General features: G+C 38.0%; 3 protein-coding genes across 5 annotated transcripts in view; 1 reads left to right on the plus strand and 2 right to left on the minus strand.

Annotated features, from left to right (window-relative positions):
- The window catches only part of LOC124301316 (lysosomal-trafficking regulator), a 27,008-nt gene extending 18,267 nt beyond the window's left edge, over positions 1-8,741 (minus strand). For all 3 annotated transcript variants that reach the window (XM_046756208.1, XM_046756207.1, XM_046756206.1), the window contains exon 1: positions 8,487-8,741. The gene's annotated coding sequence lies outside the window, so the exon portion shown is untranslated. The remainder of the gene's footprint in view (positions 1-8,486) is intronic.
- Positions 8,742-8,805: 64 nt separating this feature from the next.
- On the plus strand, positions 8,806-11,503 carry LOC124301321 (palmitoyltransferase ZDHHC23-B). The gene is made up of 3 exons (XM_046756214.1): positions 8,806-9,620; positions 10,316-10,492; positions 10,757-11,503. Exons 1-3 carry the CDS (start codon positions 9,091-9,093, stop codon positions 10,956-10,958), a joined length of 909 nt encoding a protein of 302 aa, XP_046612170.1. The 5' UTR covers positions 8,806-9,090; the 3' UTR covers positions 10,959-11,503.
- A 69-nt stretch (positions 11,504-11,572) lies between these two features.
- LOC124301319 (calponin homology domain-containing protein DDB_G0272472) lies at positions 11,573-15,144 on the minus strand. Its single transcript, XM_046756211.1, has 4 exons — positions 14,729-15,144; positions 13,500-14,465; positions 12,879-13,077; positions 11,573-12,761 (listed from the first exon to the last, which is right to left on the minus strand). The coding sequence occupies exons 1-4, from the start codon at positions 14,944-14,946 to the stop codon at positions 12,117-12,119; spliced, it is 2,028 nt and encodes a 675-aa protein (XP_046612167.1). The 5' UTR covers positions 14,947-15,144; the 3' UTR covers positions 11,573-12,116.
- Positions 15,145-15,622: the final 478 nt, after the last annotated feature.

The raw sequence follows: 15,622 nt of genomic DNA on the forward strand, positions 1-15,622 counted from the left end.
GACATGTGGGAAAAAATGATTATCGCGCGATTTTAGAATAGTTTTAAAGGAGTTGGCTTTTCAAAATAAGACTGTTTTTTGGTTATCACGATTAACTAAATTTTGTACATCGCTGAAGGGCGAAGTAACGATGTGTTTCCTGAACATCCTCGTCAGAATCGGGAGTTCAATGCGTCTCTGTTGTCACAATGAAACACAAAAAAACGGGTTAATTTATGCAACGATATTAATGTTATACGGTCGCAACGTAAAGTAACGTATTTTATGTAAAAATTACCCAACTCTCGGCGTTGCAGCACGTTATTATTTATCGTCACAGTTTTATCTCTTTATCGGCTCAAGACTTTTCCACCAACGTCACCCTTCGTGTTTACCTTCATGTAGTTACTTATTTACTTGGGTATAACGTGGAAGGATGGTAGCCGGCACGGCTATAGTGAATAACATGTTGACTTATCGATAATCCTGCGGTGATGCATACCTATGCACACGTACTGTTCACAATCTGCGTTGAAAAGTTACCACTCGAAGGATTTGACTAATTGTAAAACGAGTCCATGTATGATCTGCGGTTATATATTTATATATATGATGTATATATAAATGATTAGTTTCAGGATTTGATAGTAATAAGATTTATTGAAAACGCCAGCCAACAAGAATTAATTATCTTTAGAATAAAACGCAGTATTGATTAATTATTATCAGTGTTAGAACAATTATTGGTGTGTTGAGAAGTCCGGCGATGATTCTTACTGATCGATTGTTTTCGGAAAAACTGAATGTGTAACATACGTCATGGAGGACAAGGAGGAAAATGATTAGATATTGCGACTCGGTAGGAACGAATATTTAGTATAAAGAGTGTGAATCATTTCTAATCGGCGATAACAAGTTTATGGTATAAAAGCAAAAGCGATTTATCGAACCTCGTTTTGCAAAAAATACTTATTTTTATAATTGACCGTTTATTGTTCACGGAACAGAGATGAATATATGTATGCCGGTTGTTCGTGTGTACGATGATGCATTCATGAATATTTAACGAATTACGTCGACGCGACAACCAGATTAAGCACAATAAATAATCATTCATCAGCAATACAGCCATATATCAAATAACTGTTCGATCTTTCGGATAGATTTATCGGTAGTTGGAATATGAATCGAATTACTTGTATTAGAAAAAAAAAACTTCAATTTATAAATATAAATAATGCACAATTATTCTCATTATCTGCTTCTCATCGGTTCAGTATTGTACATAAGTCACTATACATGTAATCAACCATTTAGCACTCATTAATAAATGTATTTTTATCAGCTTGGGTATAACATTCGCATGGTTGCGGTCACAATATCTTGTATTAAAAGCCGCGTGGTTCAGCTTTCCAGTTGTTAAACATTGCTAGTATCCAGCTGATATGGATCGCGACTAAAGATCGAACGTATACACACGTGACTTGGTAAAAAATTCGAAGAAGAAAATCAACTTCTCTGTATGTCTATATTGTTTTGTAAAAATTTACGCCGGTTTTCTAGTCGCAAAATAAAAGTTGCCTTTCGCAACTCGATTTTCACTTTCTTCCTGAAACTTGAAAATTCATAGTGTCCGTCCCGAGTTGACGAATAACGCAAAATTACACATTTTGTAGCACGTGGTTTTAATGATTGATTATCTTCGCTACGCAGATCGAATGGAGTGAGTCCACGTTGATCGCAATAAGATATTGCAATCTAGGGGGGAAAAAAATTGTAAATAGTAAAACTGTTATCTGCATGGGAATGGAAATCTCCCTGATCGCGATTAGATAATATGGTGATCTAGTAGACGGCTTACCGAACTGTCGGGTCAAACAATTGAATAAATATAGTATTTACGGCTGATTATTGTTTATCAGTGCAGATTTGACGTTGAAACGGGTTTAATAACAGGATATTATACTAAATTTGCGTATGTTACGTACAGTTAGATACATTTGGATAACGAATCGTGAAGTCTATACGATCATAAAAGTGGCGACGAGCTCGTTTATTTTTTTATGTTTTTTTTTTTAATGTGTGTTCCGTAACCCAGATTTGAAAAAAATGGCGCAACATTCGTATACATATTCATATAAGTGGCGGATGAATTTACGCTATCTCCTTACGCTTGTCGAGTAATTATAAAGACCGGCTGCAGGGAACTCTATTTATATAACAAACACCATAACAGCGCTTACTTATCAAAGAGTCAAAGATTGATTGACAATGTAGAAAACAGTCTTTAGTATATCTGTTGGTGTCGCGTCGCGTCCCGTCCTCGTCCAATCTCGACTTGAATAACTTGGAATTGTTTGCACGAGTATTCGGTTATCGTTGTTTGTCTCTGCGCAAACTACGAGAACACGGCCATCGCGGGGTAAAGTCGTGCACAATTTAACTCTGCGAGAATTATCATGTACAACAATTCCTCGGGAATTATAATTTATTATAAACATTACAACGGCGCTTTTAGGATTAGACGCAGGGCGCGGAAATTAAATAATAACACCTGCGATTATATACGAGTCTGTGCCGTTGCTCACCGAGGCCTCAAGATATTTGATACTAATTAAATTTATCCTGCATGATTGTATTTCACCAGCAGGACATACGAGACGTGTAACCGAAAATATTAGTTAGCGGCACGAGGAGCTTGAACGTAAGAGAATATTGTCACAATTTATTGACGATAACACAGTTTATACTCTTGTATATAACGCCTATGGATAGATTTTAGATGGACTAATTTTTTTCTTACTTCACACTGAATCCTAGCCATTTTTTTTTTTTTATCATTTATCACCGCTTGCACGGAGTTAGTCTGTAGATTGTGTATAATTGGCAATATGTATGATTGTTGGCTGCAACATTATGTAATGTTTAAATAATATGAAACATTGTGTTATAGATAATCTATGATTTTTTTCAATCAACAAATCAAAGTGCAGAATCGAAGACAAATTGACTTTTCAACAGTTTGCATATTGTATTGCGAACGCAATCAATCATCCGAAGAAGCTATATTAAGATCGATCATCTGTTAAATTCTACATATCAGAACATATCGGGGAATTTATCGTAGCTGGGTAGTTGACAAATAAGTTACATTATTTTGAAAATAAAATTCGATTGCCCATTTCTGACAAATCTCGAGCCTTTCACGAAGAAAAGATTGATCGATTATACGCTCCATCGACCTACAATACCATAACACAATGCAGGACGGGAAAAGTACGAGAAACCTTAAAATTTCGTCTTCGGTACGCAGTTGTCTGATTTCACGATGATTCATTCGTGCACCAATTTTGTCATGCGGATTACTCTGATATGAATGCATATGATAGAATATTTGAAATTCATTTTCTCGTGTTTATTCGAAAGTTTCTCGATACAATCGCACAGAATAAACTTTTTTCAATAATTGTTTCAGAAAACCATAGATTAGCAGTAGTTAGTCACAAAACAACGAAGAGAAAGATAATTTGGTGTATGGGAACTGTAGTCAATAATGACTCGTTGCGTGATTCAGCAGAAAAATTTGCTTCATTCTAATACATGTTCTCCAAAATTGATCTAGTCCAAAAATTGGAACTAAGTAAATCTAAAATTCCGTATGTAAGAGACTTGTGGCATTGCGCCTTACTTTAAGAACAATTAATACATAACCAAGTCATGTGATAATTACGTATTAGGATTCGAGGAAAGCCTTAAACGAAATTGCACAGAAAAAACGAATCTCATTGTGAGATATTGGGATGAAGAAAAAAACGAAGCGAACACAGGACTGCAGAAGATTTGTTGAAGGCTTTCAAAAGAGCGATAGATGGATACGATCTCAAAAAGATCCTACAGTTATCGGTGGAAGGGCCACACGTCAATTTCACACTTTTGCGGCTTCTCAAGGAGAGCATCAAATCTGAGAAGAATAATCTGGAACTTCTTGATATCTGTTCATTGTGGTATTCGTGTAGCATTCCATTCTGTATTCAAAGCTGGGATGCGCAGTACCGGTTGGGAAATTGTCCATTTTCTGAGAGGTTTGTTTAACCTTTTTAAAGGTGTTCATTACCGACAATGTGATTTTATAGGAATTACCAACAGCGTTCAATTTCCAATGAAATTCTGCGCAGTTAAATGGCTGGAAAATTCACTTGCTCAAGCGATCTTGCCTTAGATGAAAATATACTTGAACGTTATCAAGATCAAGAAGAAAGCACCGAAATGTACAAGCTTTGAAATAATTAACAGAATTGCAAACGATAAATTTCTACGAGAAAAATTAGCCTTCTTCCGTTTAATCGCTGAAGAAATTGAACCATTCTTCGTGAGTATCAAACCGATTCTTCGATGGCGCCGTTCTTGTTTAATTCATTGGGAGATTAGCGAAAAGTGAAATCTTCAAAACCAATCCCGTTACGAATACCGACTTATCGAAAAAAGAAAACCTGCAGAGAGTACAGGATTTCGACGTAGGGTATGCTATGAAAGAGGCCTTTCGGCGTTGCAAGAATATGACAGACATCGATATTTTGAAATTTCGCAAGGAATGCATGACCTGCCTGCAATACTTTGCTGAGAAAATCTTGGAACGATCGCCCTTGAAGTACCGATTTACGAAGGCGCTGTCATGTCTAGATCCTGCGGTTATTTCATCTGCTGGTGGTGCGATAACACCTCTAAAATCGGCTTTGGAATTTCTCGTCAAAAGTAATCGTCTCTCCGGTTACGTGAGAGATAAATTAGAAAAAGCGTAAGTAAAGGTGTAATGAAGAATTATAACAGAACTGAAGAAAGACTTGATCATTTTTGGATGAGAACGTTGAGAAACGCTGACGGCAAAGATCATTTCAAAAGCTTCATTAAAACATTGCTCAATATATGCATACACGGCAACGCCAACTTAGAAAGAGGCTTTTCGACCAACAAGGAGTATCTCGTAGAAAATCTTCACGAACAATCTCTGGTAGCACATCGTTAGGTTTACAATGTTGTTATCGCGGCTCCCTACATAAAAATCCGACAGACTCCTGTCGGATTCGACACAGATCCGACACAAAATCCGAAGTTATCCTCCAGGCGAGAGATAAGGATAGAGAATGTGAACGGATCCTATTTGGCTCTGTCATAAATGAACTCGGTTTGCGGCTTGATGACCAAAATTTTATTTCGGAACGTGTCCGGTTTCTATTCCCGCGTCCCGATGAACCTCCCGTGCATAAAAAATCCGACAGATCTCTGTCGGATTCGACACAGATCCGCTACAAATATCGGACACAAGTCGGACACAAAATCCTGTCGGATTTTTTTTGTAGGGCTTTTGGGATACACGATGTTCCAATCACTAAAAAACTTATCCATGCTGCAAGAAAGCTTACTCGAGTTATAAGGAAGCTTTGTTGCAAAAAGCTGCAAAGGACAAGGCCCAAAACATAAGAATGAAGAAAAGAAGAAGGTCGCTTAGCAGCAAAGAAGAGAATTATCAGCGAAAAGGTTAAAAATGCTCAAATAGACGAGAAAACGTGTCCATTGAAGTCCGAAAATCAAAATTTTGTGTAGGTAATACCTTGAACTTCCGATACTTTTACAGAATTATAGGGATAAAACTGAACTACACTTTCCTAATTCTAAAAAGTTTGGCTGCTAACTCTGGCTGCTAGTTTCAGCTTCGTAAAGAGAGCGGTTTTTATTTTTTCTGTTTTGCTGTTCTTCAATCACGAAAAATCTATGTGTCAGTGACAGACTGCATGATACATTGACTTACGTAAATCAGAACGAGCACATCTGGTGTCTGCGTATAATATTTATCATCATTTTTTTTTACAAACATACGCCTCTATAAACGAATCTATATGTAGATATTCCAGGATTCCCATTTTCAAACCAATTTCGGTCATTTGCACAGAGATTAAAATGTTATAACACGCTTCGAAATTTTAAGATTATTGTATTTGTAGGCTCACTTTATTATCGCTATTTATGTTATATATGTATATATATATATAGCGACAGTAAATAAGTGTAAATGAAAATTTTGAAGCAAAGTTGAGGTTTAAAAGATAATATGTTCGATCAGAATAAACGAGAGATTATAACGACAAAAGACCAATAATTGTAAGCATGAAAAGTTCAGCCATTTGAGGATCAGGAAGATCTACGATAATCAGATCTCTTTGAAGTTGCCAACAATTGGGCTTCGATTTTCAAACTCGCGACTTTTTGAATTTGTTCTCGTCTCAAATTCCGGATATTGTTAATTCGAACGAATTCACCTCGATTAACTGCATTTTCACATGCTTTAGACGCGCGAAATATGAAATCAACGAATAGGGTATATATCGAATTGCTTCACCGGTATCAGTATCGAGATTGTGGAGATTTTTTAACCTGGTAACGTTGACGTGTTTTGAACTCCAACCTTCTTACATCTATTTTTTGAAAAAAAAAAAAAAAAAAAAAGAAAAACCAAGAACTAGAATGAAATAACTGTTTTTGAGAAGTGGATACAAAATATAAAATTTTCGATACGTCCATTTCGCAATGACAGATCGCGCATTTTCATTACGTACATGAACTTGGCTCGCCAATTGTCGAAAATGTGAATTCGGACTATTGTATAATTTGCCGTTAATTATCAGTAAATTAGTCGCGCGACTTATTTTTTTGTCGCACTCAATTTTCAAAAAAAAAAGCGGATGACGTTCTGATTTTTCAAGAATTCAGCCCGCGAACTACGAAAATAACGCACAGCAAGCATCATGAGTAATTCTGATTTGGTTGACAATTTGCCGTAAACAAGCCGCAAATTAGTCGTTGAACTTTTGTTTTTGTCGCACTCAATTTTCAAAAAAAAAGCGGATGGCGTGCTAACTTTTCAAGAATTTAGTGTATATATAGGAATGTAATAAGGATTCAAAAGGGTAAACACATCATCTACACATTACATTCCTATGTATACACTGTGCTTGAAGAAACGAAAATTCTTATACATTCATACCAGGCATACGAAAAAACAAATTCGAACTCACTGGTGATGAGAGAAATTAACAACAGAGTCAGGGCGGCTAGGTGGTCCAGTGGAGTAAGGCTCCGGCTGAGCATCTCTAGACGCCAGGTTCCTGGCCCCGTCGTTAATTTTTTGAAATCACCAAATTTGCGAATTGTCAATTTTCAATATTTGCTATCATTTGATCAACGATCGGCACACAAATAGATAGAGAGACCTGTTATTGTATGCAGAGTTGTGAAAATAGTAATGTGAAAGTAATGCATTACTCATTACTTTGAAAAATGTGTATTGGATAAGTTCTCGATTATAAATTACAAAAGTAATGTGTAATGGATGAGTGTTCCATAATAAATTAAAAAAAGTAACGTGTAATTGATGAATGAACCATTACAAATTACAAATGAAAAAAAAGTAATTCGTAACCGAGAGTATTCCATTATAAAAGGAAAAATTGCCGTACTCGCATAACGCTTTGTGCGAAACAAAAGCATGCAAATTAAAAATTTGTCCATATTGCTACCTCGTTATTTCATTTCAGTCACTAAATGTTTCTTCTGGACAGAATTCCGCAATTTTATCGATATGCATAATTGAATTCGAACTGTGCGTGCTCGGACTACACAGTGTTGAGTGTGTATGTGTATATACATATATATATTAAGTATATCAAATATAATCCAGAATTTGCCGAATATCACATATATATATGTATATGGGTACGTCCAATACTTTTCGACCGGAGCCTGCGGGCTTGGGTCAGCGATTCGGCTGCTGATTTTTTTCAAGACAGTAGGTTATAAAAAAACACTAATTACCACGTTCGTTAAAATTGAGTGCGACAAAAAAAAAAGTTCAACGACTAATTTGCGGCTTATTTACGGCAGATTATCAACCAAATCAAAATTACGCATGATACTCGCTGTGCGTTATTTTGGTAGTTGGCGGGCTGAATTTTTGAAAAATCAGAACGCCATCCGCTTTTTTTTTGAAAATTGAGTGCGACAAAAACAAAAGTTCAACGACTAATTTGCGGCTTATTTACGGAAAATTATCAACCAAATCAGAATTACTCATGATGTTCGCTGTGCGTTTTTTTGGTAGATGGCGCGCAAAGTTTTTGAAAAGTTAGCACGCCATCCGCTTTTTTTTTTTGAAAATTGAGTGCGACAAAAAAATAAGTCGCGCGACTAATTTACGGATAATGAACGGCAAATTATGCAATAGTCCGAATTCACATTTTCGACAATTGGCGAGCCAAGTTCATGTACGTATTTTCATTCCAGTTATGGAACGACCGTTCCGAAATATCTTAGATGCTAGCACACCTTTCGGAATACGTCCATGAACCGTTACTTCATTTATTCATCAGGTTTATGTTTTCGACACTCATCGTCCATCCATGCGGCTAAAAAATATGTATAAGCGCGTGAATCTCACGCCAATATTTGATACTCACGCGCAATATTCCCGCTCCAGTTGTAGCACTTGCGTCTCCGTATATTTACAATGAATTAGATATTTATACGTCACACTGTGTAATCCGTCAACGGTGTTTGTACGAACCACTCCGCAAGGATATTAAATAATACATTGTTATTCGGCGTCTGTTGAATATTAAGTACTTGGGGAAAAGTCTAAACAGATGACAGGTCCGAGAGATGGAGAAAAAAAATTTGATAAATCGTCGAGACTCTACTCGACATAACCTACAACGAGCCGTCACTCGGTCCAAGCTCGAGTGACAGGAGCTAAACTAAATGCTGTTTAGTAAGTACTTGTTAGCGGTTCAGCATTCGTTTGTTCACGAGGATTTGGACTGAGTTTTGGCCCCGTGCTGCCATCTGTTCACCGAGACAAAATCTCCAGAGCCGAATTGGCGATCCCCACACACCGCGAGCACGGTAAACAAAACAAAGGCCCAACACGGTAAAGTACGGTGAAACAAGTAGCTGTGGTAGGTGCTCGATGAAGCTCGGCGCCTCGAGTTATCACCGTTGATTAGAGCGGAACAGGGGCGATTCTACTCGGCGAAACGGTGAGCGAAGGCGATAATCGTCGCTATGAATATCCTGGAGAGATTCAGGGCGCCTTGTGGATGGCGAGGAGGCGCCAAGCAGCTCTCCGTCGACGCTGTGATCCCCCTGATCGCGGTGCCCGTCCTGTCCTTCGCCGCTGCCCAGACGCTGCTGTGCACGATAATAACGTTCGTAACAACGCCGATACTGGTCTACTACCTGCACCATAATTTTCTTCGTTTCTTACTGAGAACGAAGTTCTTCCTCATGTGGAATATAACCAGCGTCGTACTGCTGATGCTGGTTTTCGAAATAACCGTTGTACCGTTGCTAGAAATTCTCCCAGAGGAGAACTGGGTGTTTGTCATTAGTGTCGTTGGCGGCATTGGCTGCGCCTACCAAACCAGAGTCAAGGCTGACTCCGGTAACCAGGATGCCGCCTTATCTCACGTTATCGAACTCGGCGACACTGGTGGTGAGCTCTGCACGACTTGCAGAAGGCGAGCTCCTCCCCTTGCTTATCATTGTCGTATGTGCCAAACTTGCGTACTCAGGAGGGAATATCACTGTAAATGGTAAATTTCATTTCCTAGTTCCGTCCTCGTTTGATCGATCGCTACAGCGGTCTCTGTGCGAGCCCTACGGTAGTTTATTCTAGATTTGGAGTATATCTTAAACTACATGTTTATTGATAAGAGAGCAGGTATTATGTAAAGCAGTTTTTATGACCTATATTTTACAGCTGGCTGTAAACTTCGGTTCGCCACAGCAGACCTCCAAATTTTATTAAAAAACAAAATCAAAATAAGAACCTTGACCGACAAAATGTTCTACTTACTATGTCGAACAAACGGTTCTTTGTATATTTTGTTGTTTCGTATGTGTAACAGCTACAGAGATAGTTTCAACAAACGTATTATTATTTTTGGTAGCTTGTTTTCTATCAGTAAATAAAATCTAGAACACCACTTGAATTTTACCAATGCTTCAATATATTCAGGCTTTTTGTACTATTAATAGTTTCCCTTGTTGATTTTAGATAACGAGCTATTTAGTAAGTCCAAGTTGCGCTAGACCATATCTCACTATGCACGCTACAGTGTTATTCATCAGTTATATTACTTGACATAAAAATCTTACTTTTACGCATGTGTAATGTATATGCTCGCTGGCCTGTTACCGCAGAGGCTGGCGGATCAGCTATCTAATGAATTTTTATTATTCTATCATCTTATCACTTATTTTCAGTAACTAATGCGTAACCTTCTAGGCTGGACTGTTGTGTGGGGGGCAGTAACCTCAGATGGTACATGGGCTGCCTGTTATTCTCAGCCATAGCTTTTATCTATGGTTCTAATCTCACCATGACCAGCGTTTGCCATCCTTTCATTTTCATTGGTACCATACTCCTGCCCGATGATTGCAGTGACGTTTATCACCAACTGGAGTAAGTGAAGAATTACTATTAAGAGTCTATTGACGCAATGATTTATTAAACTTCACACACCCGCAGTGCGACTCAACAGCTATCCCCAATCTTAAGCTCAATTCACTTATGATCCTTGGAAATCGATTTGCTGGAAGATATGTTTGCTTCTTTGTTGAAAACTACAGACCTCGGTCAAGTTTTAATTATACTTTGGCTACAGAAACATAGTTCGCTCCTATTTCTATTACTATTCCTAATCTATACAATCACTCATTGTTTCAGCATTGCTCTCTGTTTCGTATCAGGGGTCTACAGTCTTTTGGCTGGGTTGGCAGTATTAAGGTGTTTGTTGTATCACTTATGGTTGATTTGGATTGGTACAACAGCGAATGAAAGGCGCCTTGCTTTGGCAGGCGGTGGTGGTTCCTACGGACATGATATGTTGAAAAATTTGGGTCATATATTTTGTTGTAAAGCTTGCTGAGTTTCAAATTTGATATACGAAGGGAGTGGCCTATTTCGCTTGATATAACATCTAGACAATATTATTGTCTGACAAAATTATATTAATTAAGAAGTGGTGAAATTTGTAAATATGTAAGTTTGAATTCTATTCAATTTGTTAAAAATATACTCATCGTAGTTATGTAATTATTGCTTCAAAATTTAGAAACATTGATATTACGGCTAAGACAATGATATTATTGAAGATTTCATATAATTTTGATATTGATAGAAAAAAAGAAAAATATGAAATGAACGAAAATAAAAGCTGACCTAATCGCCGACCTTATTTATTGTAGATATCGACAATTACTTTTTAATTGTAGGATCATAATAATTTATTCTTCTCTTTTATAATTTTATGAATGAACTAAAACAGAATCTCATGTAACTTGAGTTGTAAAAACAGTTCACTACACGATGTCTTGACTGGGTATTACATTACACCTTACTTACTACTCTCAGAAAAGAAGTTTCTCTTTATATCTGAATGACGATACACACACATATATATATATATATATATATATATATTATGTATATACATTATACTTGTAACATGTATATAGATTTAATGTAACTGTGATAAAACGGCCATTTAAACAATAAATAAATATTGTATGAAAAAAGAAAAAAAACAAAAAATAGTGAATAGATCAGTAAGGAAAAAACAACGAGTCCATCACGTATTATGATTGTTACAATGATTATTTTTGGCAGTTATTAAAATCAAATCCCTCTTTAGATAAATCTATACATATCGACAAATATTGGAAAAGTAACCGTACATCCACATTCACAGAGAGTAAATACTGGACCAATACCGTGGCCAATCAGTAATCATTATGCAATGTACTTTCCTTATCTATCTTTATGTGCTCGTTAATATAATATTTACAGCGTTTCCACTCCGGTACATCGTACGTGAACGATTGCACACGTCGTGGAATTGTTTAAACGTTTATCTGAACTTGACTGAGCTACCGTGACACGTTCCTTTCTTCTCCGTGAGCTTAAAAACTCTTCGGCCTTGCCGGAGAGTTCGAAATTAACACTGTAGAAGAACGGAAAATTTGGATCACGTTCATTGTCAATCCATTGGCTAATTTCTAACTTCAAACAGGTTCAATCGTAGGAATCAGTCCTCAATGGCAACTCCTCGTTGCTTGGGATCAAAGTCTGGTATAACTCTTTGAACGAGTTCCCTCCACTTGTCCTTTCGTTTCTCCTTTTCCTTCATGTCCCAGGCAATCGTTGGGTAGTCTTTCCATCTGGCAAAGTATTTCGCCCTTAATCTCTTCCCGTAGTGCTCGCGGGCTAACTGTTCGTCATTGAGCGTCTGAACCTTGCTTTCCACCGTCTTAGCGTTCCACGCTCTGAGGCATTTCTCCTGAAGCCTCATGTCGTGAAAATCTGTAGCCACCTGCATCTTTTTTGCTTCGCTTCTGGTGAAATCTCGCCAGTCCCTAAATACGTACCACAAAATATTCCGGTTGTAAACCGCCGAGGCGAGATCCATTTTCACCGAGATTCGTTCGTGGGTCTCCTTCAACCAGATTCCCAAAGTCCTTCGAAGGAGGGAACCCTGGTAATGGTCATCGGCTATTTTTATGTAGTTGTACTTCGTGTCTATTAGTCTGAAGAACGGCTCCATCATGTACCGTCGCAGAAGGTACTTTCGCCGAAAGTCATCCGCTATCTGATTCAACTGCTTCGTCCGTTCAGCTTCCCGGGCTCTTCGTTGTTCCTGCTCTTCCCGTAATCTTCTCGCCTCCTTTTGCGCCTTAAATTTAACACAATCGTCAGTCAATAATTATTTGTAGCGCAATGATTTCCCGTTTCAGGTGTTTTTACTAGTTTTGAAACAGCATTTTTTACGTCTTCATTAATTTCGGTTTACCTCGAGCTGCAGTCTCTTCCTCTCCTCGTCCTCAGCCCGCCTTTCAGATTCTTCCTTCTTTCGTTTCTCCTCCATTTTTTTTTCTCGTTCTTCTTGTGCTCGCTTCACCCGTTCCCGTCTTGCTTCCGCTCTGGCTTCCATCCGTATTAAAAACTTCGGAGGGCTCGGCAGTCGCGGAGGTTCGACGATTGATTTGTCTCTGCATATGAGGATATCAATTAGAACAGGTATTATTATTTTTCATTTAGGTGCAGTTCGAACAACCGTCAAGTCAGTGGCACCGAAATTGATGTATCTTCAAAATCCGCGCTCCAAATATAAAAAGGATGAGGGGTTTTCTCTATTTGAAATACTTTTCCAAAAATTCTAAGAAACAAAGAACATGAACAAATTACGCGCATGAACAAATCCAGACCCCTAATAGTAATCAGAGAAGTTAGACAAGGCAAATTAACGTAAGAAAAGCGATGTATAGTCTTTGAAAAGTAGACGCTATGATGTCACTACGTGCATGCATAATCTATTCGTAATGGCGAATGTAACTGCTTATATCAAAATTATATTCATGATAATACAAACGTCAGTTTGTCACGAGATGCAGTTAAGTAATTTGAAACTCACTTGCAGCCTTCATCTCTGATCAATTTTATGAGAGTTCTCCTAGTCCGACCTCCAACATGGGCTAAAACTTCCTTGGCAACGTTGACGGTGTCTTGACTGGCGCGTTGGGTTTCTTTCTCGATTTGTTTCAGCTTTAAATCTTCGATTATTCTATTTTGTTCGGCGAGCTTAGCCTTTTGCTCGGCTATTATCCTCCTCTGAGCATTCAAGCGATGTTTTGCCGGTGGATCCACGACCGTTAATGTTTTTGCGGAGTTCTTTTTCACCGAGATCGGATTAATCGGATGATCGGCACTTTGGGTGCGGCGAAGAGTTGCCGAAACATCCGCAGAATTCGTCTTGTTCTGCAATTTGGCAAGTTCCTTTTGCTTCTCGCTGATAGCGTTGACGAACAATTCGATTTTCCGCTCCTTCGACATCTCTTTTCCATCTTTTTTCAGCTGAGCTCGGTTTCTCGCGTTGTCGACGAAGGTCCTCCAGGTGTGAAAAGTATGTTGGAGTCTCTGCGTCGTTATTCTCTCCTGGACCTTGATCCTCAGATCTTGCAACTGCCTTTCCTGAACAACGTTTCGCCTCAGTGCCTTAAACGCGCGTCTCATTAATTCCAATCGGTCCTCCTTGGATTCCGTAATCGGTTTATCCTTGATCGTGACAACAATTGGGCAGTGATAATTGCTTACTTCCAATTTTGCCGATTGCTCCGTTTGCGGCTCAATCCTACCGCTGGATTCGATTTCAGTAACCGTGTCCGACAATATTTCAATTTCTTTCTTTGCTATACCGGTTAATCCAGCCCAAAATTGATCGTCGTTTGAGTTGGCCATAATCTTTCGAGAGCAAATGTACGGCCCTCGGAATTTTGGACGACTTTTTTGAAGGTGTGACTGAAATCTCTTCAGCTCTGACTCCAGCATATTTTCCTCTTGTTTCCGGTACAAGGCTTGCGTCTCTTCATTCAGAATCAGGCTGACAGAAAATTTAAGATTTATTAAATTGCGCTGCAACTTTCGACTGAAGGATTTTTTCCCAAATTATACATTCACATAGTTACATAAATAGATACAATACACGATTATAAACCAGTAAAATATAATTAAATAAATGAAAAACACGCGTGCGACTCTTTTATAGTCATAGGGACGCGTTAAATTTTCAATGTGTAACGCAAATGACACAAAAAATGACTTTGATCAGAACATCTCTAACGATTAATTAAGCGAATGAATTACCGTTTTGCTTCTTGTAGTATGACATCCTTTGACGGAGACAGGGATAACGGTTCGTGGAATATCTTATGCCTGACATCCATGACTAAGTTCGGGTCTAACATTTTCTTACTAAGAGTAGCCAGCATCCGTTTTTCTGGGGTTTCAAAAATTGGAGTCCTCAACATCTGCTCCATTACGTCCTTTACTTCTTCGAAGTGCACTGTCTTCATCGTCGACATTTAATATTGTACTAATTACGTTATAATTCTTAACCGTGAATCTCAAAGCTGTGAATACGTTCCTTGTCCGATTTGTTGATTGGCCATCGATTAGCCAAAATGGTTTGCTATAACCAGACAACCGCCTTGTTTACATGCGCTATCCTGTTGTTAAGGGAGATTCATTTTCAGCCAGGCTGCTCGAATGGACAGGTGTTACTACAGGAAATGTTTACGTGTTGCATCACGTGCGATATAAATCCAAAGAAACAATATTTCTTTCATTTATCACTAGACCTTTTTATCTTTGTTATATTTAACTACGAATACGTCATGAAAGATACCCTCATCTAGATCGGTACTAACATTAATACTTATTTGGTCGTCCTCGAACGCTCTGTAATTACTACTTATTTTAATGTAAGTAGTGTTTTCTGTGACAGCAATTAATAGAGGCTTAGACATAGTCAGTCCAAAGACTTAAAAATTGATATTTGAGTCCGTTTTTTAAATGATTTAACCCTATAGACTGCAGTCACCTCGTTTCAGGCAATCGTTCATTTGCAGAACGACATTAATTGTTCATTTTTTTTAAGACACAAAATTCATTGCCTAAAAATATTGGCAAATATTTGTTAAAAGATATTCAAAGAGGACTTATCTTTAACGGCGAACTGATACACGCGATATTATTACG

This window comes from Neodiprion virginianus, chromosome 3 (assembly GCF_021901495.1).
Source record: "Neodiprion virginianus isolate iyNeoVirg1 chromosome 3, iyNeoVirg1.1, whole genome shotgun sequence".
Taxonomy (NCBI): Eukaryota; Metazoa; Arthropoda; class Insecta; order Hymenoptera; family Diprionidae; genus Neodiprion; species Neodiprion virginianus.

Coding starts and splice junctions, on each gene's coding strand:
- LOC124301321 (XM_046756214.1), top strand. CDS start 9,091: ATGAATATCCTGGAGAGATTCAGGGCGCCTTGTGGATGGCGAGGAGGC. Junction 9,621..10,315: donor AGGGAATATCACTGTAAATG/GTAAATTTCATT, acceptor GTAACCTTCTAG/GCTGGACTGTTGTGTGGGGG. Junction 10,493..10,756: donor GACGTTTATCACCAACTGGA/GTAAGTGAAGAA, acceptor TCATTGTTTCAG/CATTGCTCTCTGTTTCGTAT.
- LOC124301319 (XM_046756211.1), bottom strand. CDS start 14,946: ATGTCGACGATGAAGACAGTGCACTTCGAAGAAGTAAAGGACGTAATG. Junction 14,466..14,728: donor ATACTACAAGAAGCAAAACG/GTAATTCATTCG, acceptor ATTTTCTGTCAG/CCTGATTCTGAATGAAGAGA. Junction 13,078..13,499: donor ATCAGAGATGAAGGCTGCAA/GTGAGTTTCAAA, acceptor CCTCATATGCAG/AGACAAATCAATCGTCGAAC.